An 18,444-nucleotide genomic window follows, 5' to 3' on the forward strand; every position below is an offset into this window, starting at 1 on the left:
GGTCAGGTTGGTGCCTATAACACAGGGGATGCAAATGTCAGGCCTAAACCCCAGCTGAGCTTGGCTCTTCATGGAAAGAAGTGATGATGATGTTATCATCATCACTATTATCATCATCATCATCACCAAAACCACCATCATCATCACCATCACCACTTACACCACCATCACCAACCACCATCATCGCCACCATCACCACCACTAACACCACCATCAACACCATCATCACCATCACCACTACACCCCCATCCCCATTATCCCATCTCCATCATTCTCATCATCTTCCCACCATCTCACCACCATCACCGTCATCACTGGCATTCTGGAAGGTGTTTAAGCAGAAAGGGAAGGGTGGGAATGCAGCCTGCCTAAATTTCCCTATGCTCAGTTCTTCCATTTGATCTGCTGGTAAACTGACCCAGACAGAGAATCTAAGAGCAGATGTGAGTTTCTCAGACCCTGGGTCTGCACACTGTCACTGCGCCAAACTCAAATTCCTCACAAATTCCATCATGCACCACAGCTCTCCTGTCTGGACCATTAACTGCTTTTGTTTAAATCCAGAGTTCAAGGTGGACTCTTAGCTGACACAGCTCCCTCTGTGCTTTTGCAAGAACAAGCCACTTCCCTTTATCAACATTTGTCCCCCACCTCAGCTGCTGGTGGCCAGATCCCAAGGAACACAAGCTCAGGGCCAAGGCTGGCCATGCTCCAGGACATCCGTGGGGCTGCTTGGCCACTGTCCCCTGCTCCCTGGGACGGGGTCGGGACACCAGCTCTAGGGTGTCATGGCCTCACTTCCCCTCCTGCCCAAGGAATGAAGTGGCTGCGGCAGAGCCAGTAATTTAAACTGGCTACTAGGGTGGGAGCAGATGTTAAATTCTTTCTTTTTGTTTACAAAGCCTTAAATCTCAGAAGTGGCACTGAATGGAAAGGCTGTGTCAGGGGTGTGGAGGTACTGGGGATCTTTGGAGGGAGGTGGGCCTGGGCCCCGGCACAAACTCTATCACCGGCCGGCTGCTGGCAGATGGAGGCCCCTCACTGTCAGAGACCATTTTCATGTGCCCAGAAAAACTAAGTGAACCAAACCAAGTCCAAACAAGTCAGGTAAGAGGCCAATGGTCATCATTCCCAGATACTTCACAAATACGGGGCATGAGAACACACTCTCATAGCGTTAGCCATGTAATTTCACACTTTCCTCAAATGAAAGTTCCCTGGGCCACGCAGGTGATTTTATATTTTATTTTATTTATTTATTTTATTTGGTACTGGGAATCAAACTCAGGACTTCATGCTGTGCCGCCGACCATCAGATAGCTTTATTAAAAACTGCCCTTAATCTAGGTGTGGTGATGCACACCTGTATTAGCAGCATCCTGGGAGGCTGAGGCAAGAGGGTGGCAAGTTTGAGCCCAATATGAATAATTTAGCTACTTGCTGTCTCAAAAATGGTGCGGGGTGGGGAGTCAGGCTGTAACTCAGCACATAGGCCTGAGTTCAACTGCAGTAGCACAAAAAACCAAGCCACCCTTGTGCAGACTGGGCCACTCAACGGTGGACATGAGGTAACTGCACTGCCCTGAGTCTGCCCAGTCTCCACTCCAGAGGGGTGGTGAAGACAGGACCCACGCGGTTCTGGGGGCTTTTCAGAGGTGGCTGAATGTAGGGTTTCCATCAGTGAGATTAAGGCTGTGTGGTTATTAAATGAGTCCACTGATTGGTTTGGCACCATCCTAATCCTGGTGGCCTAGATAAGAGTATAAATCGGGCAGAAAGATGCTGGTCAGTCCCCTTGCTTGCCTGCTTTACTACCTTCTTTCTGTCCACCATTAACTGTTTCTCCTCTGTGATGCCACCCCGCCTTCGAGCCAGCTGACTATGAACTGAAACCCCTACAAACTGTGAGCTAAATAAACCTTTCTTCCCTTAACTTTGGGTGCTGGGTATTTTGTGTCAGCAACAAGAAAAATAACTAGGCAGTTACAGTTTCAGAAAGGCTTGGACTGAAAGAAAGAACAGCTTTGGAGGGACTGATAAGGTCCTGTGGGAGGGGTGGTCAGCACCCGTGACTGGGAAAAAGGCAGAGGAGGGCAGAGTCCTAGAAGTCCTCTGGGGCCCGAGGAGCTGGATGGCTGAGAGACAGGTATCTCCCAGAACAGACGAGCTCAGGAGGCAGGGGAGCTGAGGAGGAGGCACTCCCGGACTGTGGACCGTGAGGGACCCAGGGGAGACTGAGGAGATGGCTTGCTTGGAGAAGGGGTGGAGCCAGGACAGTTGGGTGGGTTTGGCCACTGTACAAGATGCCCCAGGAAAATAGGTTGGGGGAGAGGGGAGAATTATTGGGGGTTAGGGGAGAGAGAGAAGAAGGCAGCTAAGGGCATCCCCATCAGAAGAGGTGGAGGAGGTACCTGCAGAGAAACTGAGCAGCAAGGAGAAAGTCAGACTGGTCCTGCCGCAGAAGAGAGCACAGAATATGTTGGGAGAAGATGCCAGGAGCTCGCCCAGCACAGTCCGAAGTGGGAGCGCCCTGTCTACTGATGGTGGGAGTGCTCTGTCTGAGCACAGCGGAAGTACTCTGTCTGCCACACCGACTTGACTCACCGGAAGAAGAGGACAACAGTGACCACCTCCCAGGCTGTTGCAACCAGTATGCACCACCTGCATGTACCTGGCCCACAGCAGGTGTTCGGTATCACGGAGCAGGTTCCGAGTCCGTGTGCACGAAGGCATTGTCAGGGTGGTCACTGTGTCACACGTCAAGGGGCACCCCGATCCCTCCTCTCCTCTCCTTCCAAAGCATCAGCACTAACAAGCCTGGTCTCCTCACTGTCACATGTCGGTTCTCAGGGTTCCTGCCCACTTCCACACTGCCTCTCACTGGACAAGTGCAAGAGCACCCAGCTGGTCTTCGCTTGCAGCTGCGTCTCACATCTTCCCTTCACACAGCAGGGCTGCTCAACTTGCTCCTAAGCTCCTGCCCTGCCTCAGTCCTCCAGGAAGCCCAATCTGCCTCCACGGAGCCTCGAGGACTGGAGCTCCTCAGTGTAGCTCCAAGGCTTCCACCCTCGGCCTTCCTGGGCATCTGTCAGGGCCTGCCATGTCTTCCCTACAGGCAGGCCACTCTACTGTGTCTCTGGAGTTGCCCCTCAGGCTGAAATGTTCTCTCAGCTCCTGTGTGGCCACCCTTAGGTCACCCTAACTGCTCTCTGGCCAGGCGCAGCCTCTCTGTGTTCCCTGCTCTGTGGTATTTTCCTCAGAAGCCCTGGAACTCTCTCCTCAAAATGACTTCCTCACGGTCCGTCTTCCCATCAGCCTCCATGCTTCCCAGAAGGGGCCTGGCTGACCCTTTAGGCAGGCGCTTGTAGCCTGCCTGGCACACAGTAGGACACGTGGCCCACTGGTCATCTCCACACACGGGCCAGTTGTGTGTCACTGTACACAGACCTCACCGTACCTGCTGAAAGCTCTCCCGCAGGTGACTCTGATCCTCTGGGTGGCAGAATTCCAAAATGTCCTTTCCCAGAAGGTCCTAAACAAAAGAGCAAGCTTTAATGATCCAAAATCCATTCATTGCCTCTCCCTCTCTTTCTTCCCTCCCTCCTTATTTATTTATTTATTTATTGGTACCAGGGATCAAACTCATGACCTCACACTTGCCAGGCAGGCACTTGTGCCACTGAGCTAAACCCCCAGGGGTCTCTCTCTCTCTCTCTTTCTCTCTCTCCCTCTCTCTTCCTCTTTCTCCCTCGTTCCATCTCCCTCTTTTCTCTCCCTCTCTCCCTCCTTCCCTATCCCTCTCTTCCTCCCTCCCTCCCTCTCCCCCATTCTCTCCTTTTTTTTTCTCACTTCTGAAGACCAACCCAAGCTCTCATGCATGCTAAGCAAGCACTCTCTACTGCAGTGCATCCCCCCATTTTATTTTTTTGAGACAAGGTTTCACTGACTTCCCAGCCTCCCAGCCACACAGCCTAGCTTCTGAATTCCATGTTTGATTCTTTATCCATCCACTGATAGACAAAGGTATTTATTCCAGCTCCTTTAACTCATCTCCTTTGGCCTGCCTCACCCTGGATGTTTAAAGAAGTGAATGCCACTACAAAGCCAACCTCTTGGAATTCACTCTCAGTGCTTCTGGTACATTACATATCAATTTCTAATTTTGCTAATGTTTAGATCAGTATCTTCTAGAGGGAAATTTTGCTCCTTTTTGCCTTAGAGAAGCAAATTGTGGTCAACATATTTTAATAAACATCAAAAGTAAACAAGAAGTGAACAGATGTGCTGCCTTTGAAAACTGAAATTGTTTAAATATGGCAGCCATAAGTGTCTGGTGGCCAAGGAAATGAGTTTACTGTGAAACCACCGTTCTAGAAGCCTGCCTGTTCTGTACCTTCACATGCCTGTTTTATTTAAAGAACCCAGTCTTGACCCCAGATGAAAGTGTGTTTCACCACAAAGCAGGACACAGTTGGTAAACCATCAGAGGCAAAGGCAACTTCACACATGTCCTAGGAACCTGGTGCGATTGGAAGGGCCTTAAGGGACATCAGCTGACTGCTAGATAGAACCCATGCTGTCTACACCGGAGCTGAGCCAGCTGTGGTGCGAAGTCTTATTGGCTCATCCAGGGTGGGGGAAATAAAAGGCTTTGTCTGGAAACCCTTCCACTAGAGGTTATGGTGGAACTGGGAACAAATCGCTTCTCCTTATGGCATATAAGAATCTCAAAGTTTTCATGGATCTAGAGATGCAGAACTATATGAAGTTCTAACATTTCTGCTTTGGCCTATTTATAGTTATAAAATATGCACGAGAGGCTGTGGCACAGCCCAGAGGCAGAGCACCTGCCCAGCGTGTTCCATCCTCAGCACTGTCAAAAAAATATATATGTGTAATTAAAACACACTATCCCAAAGTTAGTTCTTCTGAACAATGACGGACATTTTAAAAATTATTTTTGCTCGGGTGTGGTGGTGCATGCCTATAATTCTAGCACTCAGGAGGCTCATGGAAAGTTGGAGGCCAGTCTGGGGCTACACAGTGAGACCCTGTCTCAACAGTACCAAAAAAAAATATCTTATTTTGGAAGAAATTTAAATCTATTTAAAGGTTATAAGAATAGTAAACACCTGTCTATTCTTTAGATTTAGCATTGTCAATATCTTGCCACTTTTAAAATTTCTTCCTTTTTCTTCATGTACACGTACCTACACACATTCATAGCTAACAACTTCCCGCCAAGCATCACAGGAAGCTGCAGACGTCATCTGAGCACGTATCATAAAAATTATCTCGCAAAACCACAACATACCCTAGTATACTTTAAAAAGTTAATAACATAAAACCACTCCATAGTCTGTATATGCTCATTATTAAGCACTCTTTTCTAGCTGGATCCCTTCAGGTCCAGAGCACAGTTCACACTGTGTGGAGTGACTCTGGTCCTGACCTGGGACACTTACAACTGCCCTCTTGTGTTTCTTATGTCCTGTGTTTTAAAAATGAATCTAGAACAAAGGCCTGAAAATGTGCCCAGGTTATGAAGGTTTCCTGAAGAGATTAGCAAAATTAGGTGGCATCTGTAGAAGGCTTTGCAGATGCTTTCCTGCTAATAAACTTTATAATCAGACTGATCTGAACTCTGGTTTGAAAAATCAGCTGAGAGCAGAACTCTGCAGGACGGCTTTACAATGAACCTGTCCAGGCAGCTTCCACAGTGTCACCGTGTCTATCTTGAACAAAGGACACAGACATGTCTGAGGCAGAGCTGTGTCTCCATCAGTGCACGAGCTCACGGCTGGCTCCTGACCTGGGGCTGGTAGCCGATCACACTGATGCACCTTGGGTCCACGAACGTGATGATCCCGTCGGAGTTGTGCCGCGACAGGAACTCTGTGGGTACCGACATCCCATTCATGTCCATGCACACAGGGGAGCTGGTCACCTGAAACAGGACAGCCTGGCTGATTGGCACTGACAGAGGCAGAGGGGAAGTGACAACAGGGACAGCCCAGCTGAGGGGCACTGACCAAGGCAGAGAGGGAGGATCCCCAGGGATGTTGATTTGCTCCACACAGCCTTTCATGTCACTGATACCAACAGCATCATGCTCAATGGATCACTTTCCTTGCATTTCTGAGCCTCAGCATCCTTCACCACCAATGTGATAACAGCACCTATAACCTCACAGGGTGGTGAGGCTGGACAGAGGTGGTGCTGGGAATCCTGGAGCCATTTGTGGCACAGCAGGTGCCACAAATCAATAGGTAGTGATGCCCTTTCCTCTCCTGCCTTTTCCACTACTAAATGGCAAATGAACCCAGAGAAATGATTTCCTTTGGAGAGGAAACGGTTTGTGCAAACAACCAGTGTTTGCTGGATATGAGTGAGACTACCTGCTCATCTATCTGGAAACCAGGGACAGGAAAGATCAGCGTCATCATCCACATCCACTGTGAATGGCCTAGTGACTCAGCGATTCCTGCGTTTATCAGACAGGGAGCATTATCTGATTGTTACAAGGTGCAATGACATGTTCCCTGCCTGAGGACCCTGCAGGGTGAGCACACACTTGACTGACTATAGCAAGAGAGACTATAGAAAGGTGATCCTGGCAGCCACGGCTGAATACTGGGTTAGGAGAGCGACTGGCTCTGACAACAAGGCCAGGAGTCACCTAAGTGGATCCTTGTAGAGCGAGAAGAACAAGGAGAAGATTCTCCAGAAGGAGGGAACAGACATAGCAGGCAGCAAAACGGGCTCATGGGCACTAGGGGACAGGGATCTTGACAGGAGGTAGGCGGCAGGTGCATGGTAAGGAGGGTATAGTGTAGGAACAGGATGTGGTGAAGACAGGAAGCAGGCTGTGAGGTTGGAAAGATGACCTTGGACCTCTGCCCAGGTCCTGGGGACACAGAGGAGGGTTAATTGGGGACAGATGCAGACTAGGCTCGCTGCAGTGACCAATGAGATGGAAGTGACCAACAGAGCTCCCGCTGCAACTCGCCTTCTTCCCTTGCCACACTTGGCCTCAGCCTCACCCCAAGTGAGATGCCAAACCACCAACCCTGAGCACCAAAGCTCTGAGATGACGCCCAGTCCCCCATCTCTTGGTCCTTGCATTCAGAAGCCTCATCAGTGACGGAAAAGACTGTGCCTTTCTCTCACCTGGAGTCTCCCGATGGCCACCAGGCAATATTTACTGCCTTGTCCCACATCAGCGTCTTCCTCAGGTATCGTCATTCCTGAAAGGAGAGAGGCCAGCACCATCAGCATGGCCCGGGCCAAAGAGGGAGGGAAGGGCCCATGACTATGGTCAGGCTGTCAGTTGATAACATGGGCCCAGGCTGGCCGTTCTACCTGGCAACATGTGACTGCGTACATTATCACATCTGCAGCTGTGGGTGATGCAGAGAAAGTGAGGAAGACAAATGCAAATTATTCATCTGCACTTGCACAATTTTTCCAAAACATAAAGGAAAGAAATTTGAGAAGTCTAGATGGGGATTCCAGACCATCGGAATATCTCACTTGATCTTGACAAAGAATCACAAACCATCAGAAGCAAAAGCAAAAGCAAAACACTGACGCTGAGGTTCTTAACTTGCTAGGAAAGTGCACATGCTCCCTCTGGGGAGGAAAGTCAGGATTTATGGGCAAGGAAGGGGACACCACTGGGAAGCACCATGCCCAGTGCTTTGGACAGGAAGGAACTCGGTAGCACAACTCTGCTCACCGGTAACAAAAGTCTTCTGTTAGATCCAGGAAAGGTCTAACACCAGTTTTCAGAGCACAGGGCTCACGGACACTGCAGGTGATCAGAACTACTGCAGGGAAACAAACATTCTGGTTTCCTATCTACAGGACCAGTGCCATTGCAGGAATCGTCTTCTGCTTTGCCTGATACCACTGGTGCTTCCTCACCAGATCAGGTGTCACTTTAGTGGGTTTAGTGTGATGAGGGGATGGTTCTGAGAGCCCCTAGCCATACCCCCTTCTGTTCACCCCTAGGGGAGAGGTGAACAGTCTCTTTAGTTTCTGTTTGACCTTTGCTGTATTTCTTTTGAACAAATGTGGACGGATGTGTGCTTTCTTCAATCCCCTTCTTTCTTCCTTAAAGAGCAGTGTACAATGCATGCTCATGGGCTTTGCTGCCTGCACTTCACAGCACGTCCTAGAATTCCTCCATATTTGTGGACAGAGCTTCCTCTTTCTTGTTTCCTCCCAGAACTGTACAGGGCTCAGCTAGGCACAGATGAGGAATGTGTTTAGTCCCCTTCTCGTGTGTACAGACACACAGGTGTGCCCTGTATTCTGCAATCGGAAGCCGTGTGGCCACAGTTAACCCTGATCATGTGCAATTTCTTACCACTGAGTGCTGTTTTCAGGATGGATCCCTAGCAGTGGGGCTGCTGGGTCAAAAAGTAGGCACAGATGTAGCTTTGCTTTGTCAAATTTCCCCCCAGAAGGGTTGCACCAATTTGCACTTCTCCCAGCAGCCCACAAGAGGTCTGTTTCTCCATGGTCAACAGAATGTGCTGTCCCATTATGTATTAACATGTGTCAGTCCAGCAGGTGAAAAAATACATCTTAATGTCGTCTTCATTTGCATTTCTCTAGTGATGGTGCATTTGAACCTTATTTCATGATGGAGGACCCCCTCTCTATCTTGCTTTTTAGTGAACTGTCTCCTCATATTTCTTCCCCATTTTTCTTGTGGGATCTCTTAATTTTTCAGAGTTCCCTGAACATTAGGGATATAAGCCTTTGTGGTGTATGTCAAGAACAAGTTCTCCAGTGGTTCTATCTTTTGACTTACACTGAAAACATTTTAAATTTTTATGTAGTCACACTTATCAATCTTTTTTTAATTATCTCAGGAGTCTGAGCCATAGGTCAAGTCATTTCTTCACACAGAATTTAAAATGAATTTCACCCTCCTTTCTCTCTGTACTTTTAGTTTCATTTTTACATTTAGATCCCTAATCCAGGCAGAGCTACTTTTCTGCAATGTATGAGGTGTACAACTAATTATCTCTCTTTCCAAGTGGCTCTTCAGTTGTTCTACAGACCTTTAAAACCTGTGCTCTTAGAAGCTACCCTTATTCCATAATAACCTTTTATATATGGCCAGGTCTGACTTTGAACTTTCTTCTATTCTTCCATGTAACAGTCTATTCTAACACTAATGCCACACTGTTTCAGTTATAGAAGCTTTATTGTATGTCTTAACATCTGATAAGACTTCCTTGGTAGTTTTCTTTTCCAGTATTATCTTGGCTATTTTTGAAAGTATATTTTTCCACATGAACTTTGACTATCAACTTACCCAACTCCATAAAATGGCTCAGTGAGTTTTTTTTATTAGGTTTGCATTAAATATGCAGTTTAACTTCTGGAAAACCAACCCCTGCATCATGTGGAAGCTTCCTGCATGAGTGCAGGAGATGCTTTCTCATTTGCTTAGTTCTACCTTTGTGTCTTTCAGGAGCATTTTAAATGGTTCTCACATATACTTGCACTTTTATACTTAATAATTATTTCTAAGTATGTAATCTTACTGTAAATGGGGTTTTGACACGACTATACTCAGTTCACTATCCAAGGCTACTAATTGTTGTGTATTAACACTGCATTGTGCTGCTCCACTGAATTACCGTTCCAGTTAATTTTATCACTGACTCACAGGGCTCTTGCAAGTGTACTGTCACACAATTTAAAAATAAAGATATTTTTTCTTTTAACTAATATATAATGTTATAACTAATATATGTTTTAACTAATATATATAATAACTAATATGTTATAACTAATATATATAAACATAATGTTATATATATAACAATAATTTTATAATATATATAATGTTATAACTAATATATATATAACAATATGCAGAACAAAGGAATGGTCAAAGGAAACTGCAGCTTGATGACTTTGCTTTATTTGCATAACCCTTACATGCAGTACATGCTATGTAAGAGAACATAAAGCTACAGTACTGTGCTGTATACACAATCAGCAGAAATTACAGCATTGCACCATAGAAGAAGACATCCTAAGGCCACGCTGCTATTTATATTCCTGCGTTATCAATCCAAGTGGCAGGTAGAAAGTCCAGACAGCATGCGTTGGTCATAAGTCCAAACTGTCATTAGGTGTTAAAGGAGGAATGTCAGTACAGGGTTGAATGGTAGGAAAGACAGTAGCCATTCTTGGTGCAAGGTCTCTCCTTAAGTACTACTTGTGAGCTAAATTTCTCTCTCTGTCTCTCTCTCTCCCTCTCTCTCTCTCTGTCTCTCTCTGTCTCTCTGTCTCTGTCTCTGTCTCTGTCTCTCTCTCTCTCTCTCTCTCTCTCTCTCTCTCTCTGCATTTTGTCAATCTTTTTTTCTGAAACAGGCTATGTTTCAGGCTAACCTTGGGTCACTTTGTAGCCCAGGCTGACCTTAAATTTGTGGCAATCCTCATTCCTCGGCCACTATGCCCAGTCATTTTGTCAATTATTGTTCAGCATTTTTTTCAAATTCCTTTAATGCCCTGCTTGACAGTGGATAAGCAGATTCTAACATATGCTGTACATTCAAAGTGCTGCAATACTGTATGTTGTCTTAGTTGAGATACATGAGGAAAATATGGCTTCACATAGTAATTGGAAAAGAAACAACTTTTTCAGCTTATTGTAGATATTTTTCTTTGGTACTTTTCCAAGCCCAACAAATAGTAGTTTTTTAAAAGTTAGAGGCAAAAGGGGATGGGGTAATATAAAACCCAAAACTATACCAATGAATTTTTTATACTGTTATATAAACAGAATGGTTTAAATCTTTCGGAAGATCTTTTATCCATATGATTTTATATGCCATGTATTAGTCATTTAGGAAGTTATTACTTTACCACATTATACAGGTCTTATAAATGTTGATATATTACACTGCTCAACACAAAAGTCTCATTTGTTAGTATCAACACAGATTTCATCAGAAATATCCATAGACTGGTCATGACCACAATGTGGATGAAAGTTTGTGAAGATTCAGAATGGTAAAAGTTGGGTTTTACCATTCATAATATGTGCTGTCAGTTGTTTTCCCTGAGTAAGAGGATCATCTGATTTATTTAATTTTCAGAGAAGATTCATGCCAAATATTCAAGTTTGAATAGCCATAGTTTGATGCTTCTGCATGAAAAAAACAGCTGGATCAGTTCAGGGCCCAAACAGCCACAGGTTTGCTTTCCAGAGACCACTGCTGGGATGCATGGGCCGCAGAGGGTGCACGCACTCTCCAGGCCAGGGTTTCACAGAGTGCATGATTTTTCCTGTTTCATCAAGGACATTCATGAGCGAAACAGTTGTCAATGTTTGCTGACTTTATCCTTCTTCCCCTCCCCCTTCCTACCTCTCTCTGTCCTTCCTCAATCCTCATTCACAGCTGTGGTGAGATGACACTAAGGAGAAGGAGACGCAAGATCATACAATGACACACCTGGTTCAGTCACACAAGGCACCACCCCTAAGCCAATAGCGGAGGCTGGGAGCAGCCCTGGGCTCAGAGCAGAGGGTCCACCCACCTGCTGCTCTCCTACAGGATACAAACCTACCTACGAGGCACTTCTTCCTCTGGAAATCACCACTCAGCTCAGTCAACCAGATCATGGTCCCTGTGCAGCCCCAACTGACGTCCGAAAGGCTGAGGCCAAGACATGGCACTCTAAGCCTGGCTCAGATGATTTTGCCACAATACTGGCAAGCTGTGCTATCTGGCTTTCCAGCCCATGAGGGGTAAGAAGCAGCAATTCATCACTGGAGCAGGATAGTAGGAACGCAGCACATGCAAGGAAGGGAGTGCCAGCCACCAGCGGGGGCAGGGCAGCAAATCTTCAGAGCACAAAAGGAACCGGAGAGAGACAGACAACATGACAGCAAGACAGCCTCAAGGGCCCCTAGAAAGCGGCAAGCACTTGGAGAAGCCCTGAGAACTTCTGGAATGAGAGCTCTGCGTTTTGTGGAGAACGCTGGGAAAAAGGAAAGCAGATGCTGAGGTCTTTCATTTACGCAGACAAAACATTCTGCGTGAGGCAAAACAACTTAAACAGAAGTAAACGGTGACTGGCAGCTGGAAGGAAATATTCGTAACACATAGAGTAATCAAAAGGCTACGGTAGTTCATGATGTGCTGCAGACCAGCAGGAAGGAAATAAGAAAAGCACTAATTACCCGAGAGGAAAACAGAGATGTACCACGAACAAACAATTCAGAAGGAAACACAAACAGTGACTACGCAGGAAAATGCCCAGCGTCACTAACACAGGAAACCCATTTAAAAACGCTGCATCACTCTCCCTTCCTCTGCCTATCATCATGGCCCAACTTACACAAGCATGAGAACACCTACAGTTGCAGGAGAGTGGGTGATCTTCAACCTACCATCCTTTTACCACTTCTGAGGCCATCCTTCAGAAACACCAGCCTTCAGGGACAGCCACATGCAAGGACGGCCACAGTCTTCACACCAGTCCCTGACTTTCATTCCTCACTGGAGCAGGAAGGACTGAAGGAGGATCAGGCAGCCACTTACAGCGATGAGGAACTCTATGTGCCCATTTGGAAATGTATTTATGACACCACAATAAGTTAAAAAGAATTCGGACTGTGTAAGAAAATACACATGAGCTTCATCTTTTTCATAGAAAAAGCTGTAAAAGAGAAGCATGGGATGTGGTTCTTGGGCAAAGGAATGGGTGTGATAGTGAACTGTGGTTGCAATTTGAATAAGAAACGCCCGGCTGATTGGTTTAGCACAACTCTAGGTGCGGATGATGGACTTACTAAGAGGAAAGACCCATCCTGGGTATAGGGGGCACCAACAACAGGCCTGTAGCCTGGATGGAATAAACAGGGAAAGGAAAAGCAGTCTCGCTTCTGCCCTTTCAGAAGACCTCACATCTTCGCCAGCACCTTTAGATATCCATTTCCAGGCCTCCAGTAGACCCTCTGGCTGCCTGACATCAACCCGCACAGGACACTGCAGGAGCTCTGGGCCTAACAGGATCCTCAGACCCCCAATGTGCACAGCCGTTCTGTACACTTTCACTTGACTCTGCAGGCAGCCACTGTAGGCTGCCTGGAAAATCCTCATGTATTTAAATCCATTCCTCTAATGAACATTGACCAAAATACCAGGGTGGGATGGGAGTTACCTTTTAGTTCATAACCTTTTCAAATAAGTTTTTTAGAGTGGGTTAATGAACGAATTTTACCCTATTTTACAAGGTTTTCTGTATCTCAAATTTCATTCATGGATGTGGGTTGTTTTTGTAATAGCTTTTTTTCTTTAAATGACAGAAAATAAAAGAAGACCAACATGTGATGCTTTGGTCCTTAAAAAGATGGCTTCACACAAATTTCCCAACATTGCTTCTTACTGTCCAACAAGGCCAGGAGCAGGGCTATGGCAGAGTGAATCCAGACTGCAGCACCCTGTCTTGCAGTGGGCAGATGGAGAGACCATGCCTGGAGTGGCACGGGTCCAATCCCAACATCTGCAGATGCCAACTGTACCATCCCTGCGTCATGCCAGTTAACATCTTCCTTGGCTTATAGCAGTGGTGGCGAACTTACGGCACGCACTCTGTAGCTGGCTGTTTATTATCACAGAAAGCTCTAAAACGTTCACCATCACTAGCTAGAGGGATTGTGGATGTAGAAGAGAGGGCTTCATATCAGAAAACCCAAGATCTGCAAACACAGGTGAGCTGTGAGGCTGCACAGGAGCCACAGTGAGGCATAGTGAAGTCAGGGAATGGATGGGGGCACAAGAGCCACCTCTCACTAGGTCTCTGTCTCCCCATCAGTAAAGGGAGGAGTGGTCCCCAACGATGCCCACCACTCACTCCGAGCCTGGTTATCTTCTTTGATGGAGCACCATGATTTCAGAGGGCACAAGGGACTGGGACCCCCTTTCCTTCCCGCCTCAGCACATTCAACTGTCATTTATAAGTTGTTCACAGCAATGACCGTAGGCTTCCGGGCTGCTTCTCTCTTGCTTCCCACTTCTAAAAGCTGAAAGTCCTCACCAGAACAGGACACCTGTCACCACTCGCCCTGGGGCCAACTGTCATTCCACTCAGTACTATGAAGCTGCTTCCTGGGCCCTGCGCCCTGGGGTCTGGCTGGTGTCCAGGCTCCTCCCTGGGGAAAACTGTGGAAGCCACTCAACCCCACCACTGCCACCTCCGGTCTGCTTCCTGTCTACCTGCACCACAGATGTCTTGCTACTTCTGCTCAAGATTCTTCCCAACAGAGCTGGCCTCCCCTGCCTTGCTCACCTTTCTCAGATTTCCCAGCTCCCAGATGAGCCCCTGGCTCTGGGAAAGAGTCCTTTAGAGGGACTGGTAGCTGTGCATGCATTCTTTGGAAGGAAGGCTGTCTGGGGTGCAGTACAGCTTGTTGGTATTACAGGCTCCAGCTCTACGGATGCCAGAAGTGTCCCGGCTTGGTAAACCTGCCTCTACCATTCCTGGCCACTGCAAGTCTGAAGAACTGATAATGGGAACAGCTTTTATCTATGATGTGGGTACAGTCACGGTCCCTGTTCTACGGTGCTGCTAGGCCTTTCAGAGCCATGCCTGGAGCTCAGGGCTGAGTGCATCCGGGTCAGTCTGCGAGGCTTTGGGCTCTGCTGTGAGAGGCTCTGATGTTCTGTGGGTCCAAACCCCAGCCAAGCACCTGATACTGGAAGCAGACCAGGTGAAAGAGAGCTGGATCCTGCTCTGAAGGAGTTCACCAGGCGGTGAGGAGAAAGAGAAGGAGGTCATTACAATGCCACATGATCCGTGCGAAAGGAAAGCACGCTGTGCTTTGAGGAGAGGCAGGCAGCCAGGGCCTGCTGCCAAGGCTGCCCACGGGCCAGGAGGGAGGCTTCCTGGTGGGAATGGCAACATGAATCAAAGTGGTTTTTAATATGAACAGGATAATTCCAGCTATTTAACAGATTTCACTGATTCCCTAACTCGTTTCACAAGCTCATTTTGCCCTCCACTAAATTACCTTCGTCTTGGACAGACTTTTCCCTTGTGGAGGGGCTACATAATTCCTGAGTGCTGTAAACACTGGGAATGAAATGTGACTGGAAATTTTTTCTGGGATGAAACTCTGTCCTGGCCCCTCCATTTCTCACAAGGATTGCACTAACCCTGTGCAAACGCTCAGGAAACGGACTGCTTCTCAGGAGTGCTGGGCGGAGGCATCCTGGACTCGTCTTCACATGTCAATGAAAACACGATTTTGCATTTCACAAAACACAGGGGAAGAAAACCACCATCGTCTGGCTATAAGCAGTTCAGGGCGCTTGTCCACGGCACACTTCCAAACCATTCCCTGGTGATTATTAGTAAGTTTTAGTGAAAAAAATATTACTTTGGCAAAACATGTTTGGGAAACATAATTTAAATAAACAAAGAGAAGTTTCATCACTGTAGGGCTGTCAAAAAGAATTTACTTTGCAATCTTGGAGTACAATCTGCTAGGAAGGGAATACAGTACACAGAGTTTCTCCAATGCACTGGTTCTGGCATCCTTGTTATGAGACGTGTCTGGGAACTTTGATCTGGGAAGATATCTTGAAAAGTGCTGATGTGTAAGTTCTCAATTCTAGAGACTCTGCTTGGTGACCCTACAATTGATTCCCCCATTTTCCAAAGCAAAGCTCTGAAGTACAAGTGGTGCTTTCTGAAGCTGCCAGTGTCTAGAAGTGCACGTCAGCCTGGGGACCAGGGAAGGCAACAACCGTGAGGTGCTGCTCTAGTGTATGGTGCAAGCAGAGCGGATGGAGGGATGAACTAACTCAGCCCAATTCCCTGCACACCAAAGGAAAGGCTGCTTAGGAACTGAATGAAGAGCCCTCAGCAGGATCAACCTACAAGGTCATAGCTGCTCTGGCTTAAGATGAGCCCAGAATGGGCAAGTCACAGGGAAGAGCAAACTGTGACCCTTCCTCTCTGGGCCCAATGTAGTGGCAGATGTCAGCACTTCCTGTTGGGCACTTGTGACATGAGTCCTCTCTCTACTCAGCCTAGCCCTGTGTGCAGACAAGTGAGCCCTTGTCTGGGTGACAGCAGAACTTCAGCAAAGCAACACGTTTCTCTCCTGGTCAGAGCCTGGGCAATCTTTCCAGAACCCATGTGGCCAATGATGAACCCATTCTCAACTCTCAGCAATAGATAGACACATGGTGCCACCTCTCAGAGGAGCCAGCCTGTGGAGAAGACTGCTTTAAGGAATCAGAGCATCTTTTCCCAACAGAAAAGATAAAGAATCAAAACTCAGTTACTGACCGTGACTCAAGAGAAAGTGATAATCACAGAAAACAGCACCTTAATTCAGCAAGACCGAGTTCAGGTGAAAACCACACCATGTTAAAAACAAATGATAACCATGGATAGAAAATTTGGATTGAGAAATCCTCTGAGACTTTGGAAGAAAGGAATACAGGAATTAATATGAGGAGCAAAACTCCAGAGTGACAGAAGAACAGTGGCCTGGAATATCGACAGAGTCCTCCGTGGCACTGACCCTTGCTGACTCTATTGCCCTCAACCTTTTCCTCCTCCTCCTCCTGCTCCACTCCAACTTGTAGTTGATCTGTAAAAGCCTTCAGTGACTGTGAGCGACTCTGCAGAAAGGAGGAAGGGTCTCAACTCCCAGGACGTGACACTTCTCCATGTGCCAGCCCTTCTACCAACCACAGGGAATGAATGACCTGCGGGTCCCAGTGCAGCGTCTCTTCCACCTGGAGAAAGTAGGGGTTAAGATGAGGACGCCATTAAAGTCTGGTTTTACAGCCAGCCCTGCTACTGGCCAGCTCAGCGTGCAGGCTGACTGCACCAATCCCATCTCCTGGTGTTCCATGTGTAGAGGAGGTAATGACAGTGACTGCACCATCAGGGTTGTGACGAAAGGGAGACAGCAGAGTGTATGTCAAGGGGCACCCAATAAGCATGCAGATAAACACCACCCCGACGCTGACCCCTCCGTTTCCCATCCCTGCAGTGCATTTTCACCCAGCACGTTAGAACTTCTCTGTGAGGCCAATGTTTCAGCTCAGAGTTACTCTCACTCTGCCTCACTTCCAGGACAGCTCAGCTGCAGAGTGTAGAATTGAGCACATGTCATGACCCTGTCCTGTAGCTCTGAACTGACCAGAGGCCAGCCTGTCTCCCCTCTGTCCTGTGAGCACTTTCAGGGAACATACCAGCTAGCCTCAGCTGAGGACCCTTGCAAAGTAGCTGGCTTATGCAGGGAGGCAGGGACCCTTCTCAGAAGGAAGCAGGAGAATGACCTGCTCCCATGTCTGCAGAGGTGCTGAGCAGGAGCCCAGATGTCTGCCCGGAGTGTGGGCAGGGCAAGACAGTAGGGCACTGGTGAGAGCAGGGTCCAGCAGTGGACCCTCCACTTCATCTCTCAGTGGCCTCAGCACAGACAAGCAGCTCTAGGACATTTTCAAGTGGTGGAAAAACAAACGCAGTGCTCAACAAACAAACTGCAAGAGGCACTGGGCTGTTGGGAATGAGCTCATGGCAGGACTGAGCTGTCGGGTGAAGGGAGTGCTGGCCTGACCACAGCAGGCTCCAAGGACGCCAAGTGACCTCAGGTCTTTGGCATGCTGTGGCCCAGGCTTCCTGAAAGTCCAACAGCCAAGAGAAGAAAAGTATCCGTTTCGCAGTTAGGAAAGCACAGCCGGTGCCAGCAGCAGTCCTTTCCAGACCTGGAGTGTCCCCGGGGACAAGTGTCCTCTCCCCGGGGTCAGACCTCGGCTCCCCTGGGTAGCCACACTATCAGTTAGCCAGTCATCTTCCACGGACAACTGGCTGACAAGCCCAGCAGATCTGAGGGTGACCACTGGGAAGGAGGCCCCTATAACTGGGATGACTTAGGCTCAAAGCCAATTGTCAGTCTGAAATGTGGGTGCTGGGCAATGAGGATGAGGTGGAGGCACTGACACCTTCAGAACTGCCATGGTGTGTCCTTTGGGCTCTGACTACATCCCACAGCCCAGAGTGCACCAGGGAAGCCCCTATTTTGGGGACACTGCCTTTTTTAATCACATCCTCACATATGTTAAGCAAAACCTATTCAATCTAACACGATATAAGGGTAACTGGGCAGGCTACTGTGTAGCACAAAATGGTTCTGGAGTACATCAGACCTCACCGTGACATTTGTATTTAACAGGAAGACTGCAAGCAAGAAAGTGAAAAGACCCTAGGGCACAACTGCCCTGCTTGGCCCAAGCACAGGCTGCAAGTGGGCCGCTGAGGAACCTGGCACAGAGTTCTGGTTTGCACCTCCAGCCCACCTCTACTGCTCATCTGTACAGATTTTCAAAGTCAGCTTCAGACACCGACAGCAGCCCTGGATGACTGCCATACACCTTCCCACTTATA

At 47.7% G+C, this 18,444-nt stretch overlaps 1 protein-coding gene across 5 annotated transcripts in view; it reads right to left on the reverse strand.

The window, feature by feature from the left end:
- Nucleotides 1-18,444, reverse strand: part of Arnt2 (aryl hydrocarbon receptor nuclear translocator 2) — a 144,959-nt gene that overhangs the window by 27,429 nt on the left and 99,086 nt on the right. For all 5 annotated transcript variants that reach the window (XM_005006247.4, XM_003475734.5, XM_005006246.4 and 2 more), the window contains 3 exons: nucleotides 7,171-7,247; nucleotides 5,813-5,947; nucleotides 3,458-3,532 (listed from right to left, as the gene is read on the reverse strand). In XM_005006247.4, coding sequence (XP_005006304.1) covers nucleotides 3,458-3,532; nucleotides 5,813-5,947; nucleotides 7,171-7,247 — 287 coding nt within the window. The remainder of the gene's footprint in view (nucleotides 1-3,457; nucleotides 3,533-5,812; nucleotides 5,948-7,170; nucleotides 7,248-18,444) is intronic.

This window comes from Cavia porcellus, unplaced genomic scaffold (genome assembly GCF_034190915.1).
Source record: "Cavia porcellus strain 051 isolate PalLab524CR breed Dunkin Hartley unplaced genomic scaffold, mCavPor4.1 scaffold_6, whole genome shotgun sequence".
Taxonomy (NCBI): Eukaryota; Metazoa; Chordata; class Mammalia; order Rodentia; family Caviidae; genus Cavia; species Cavia porcellus.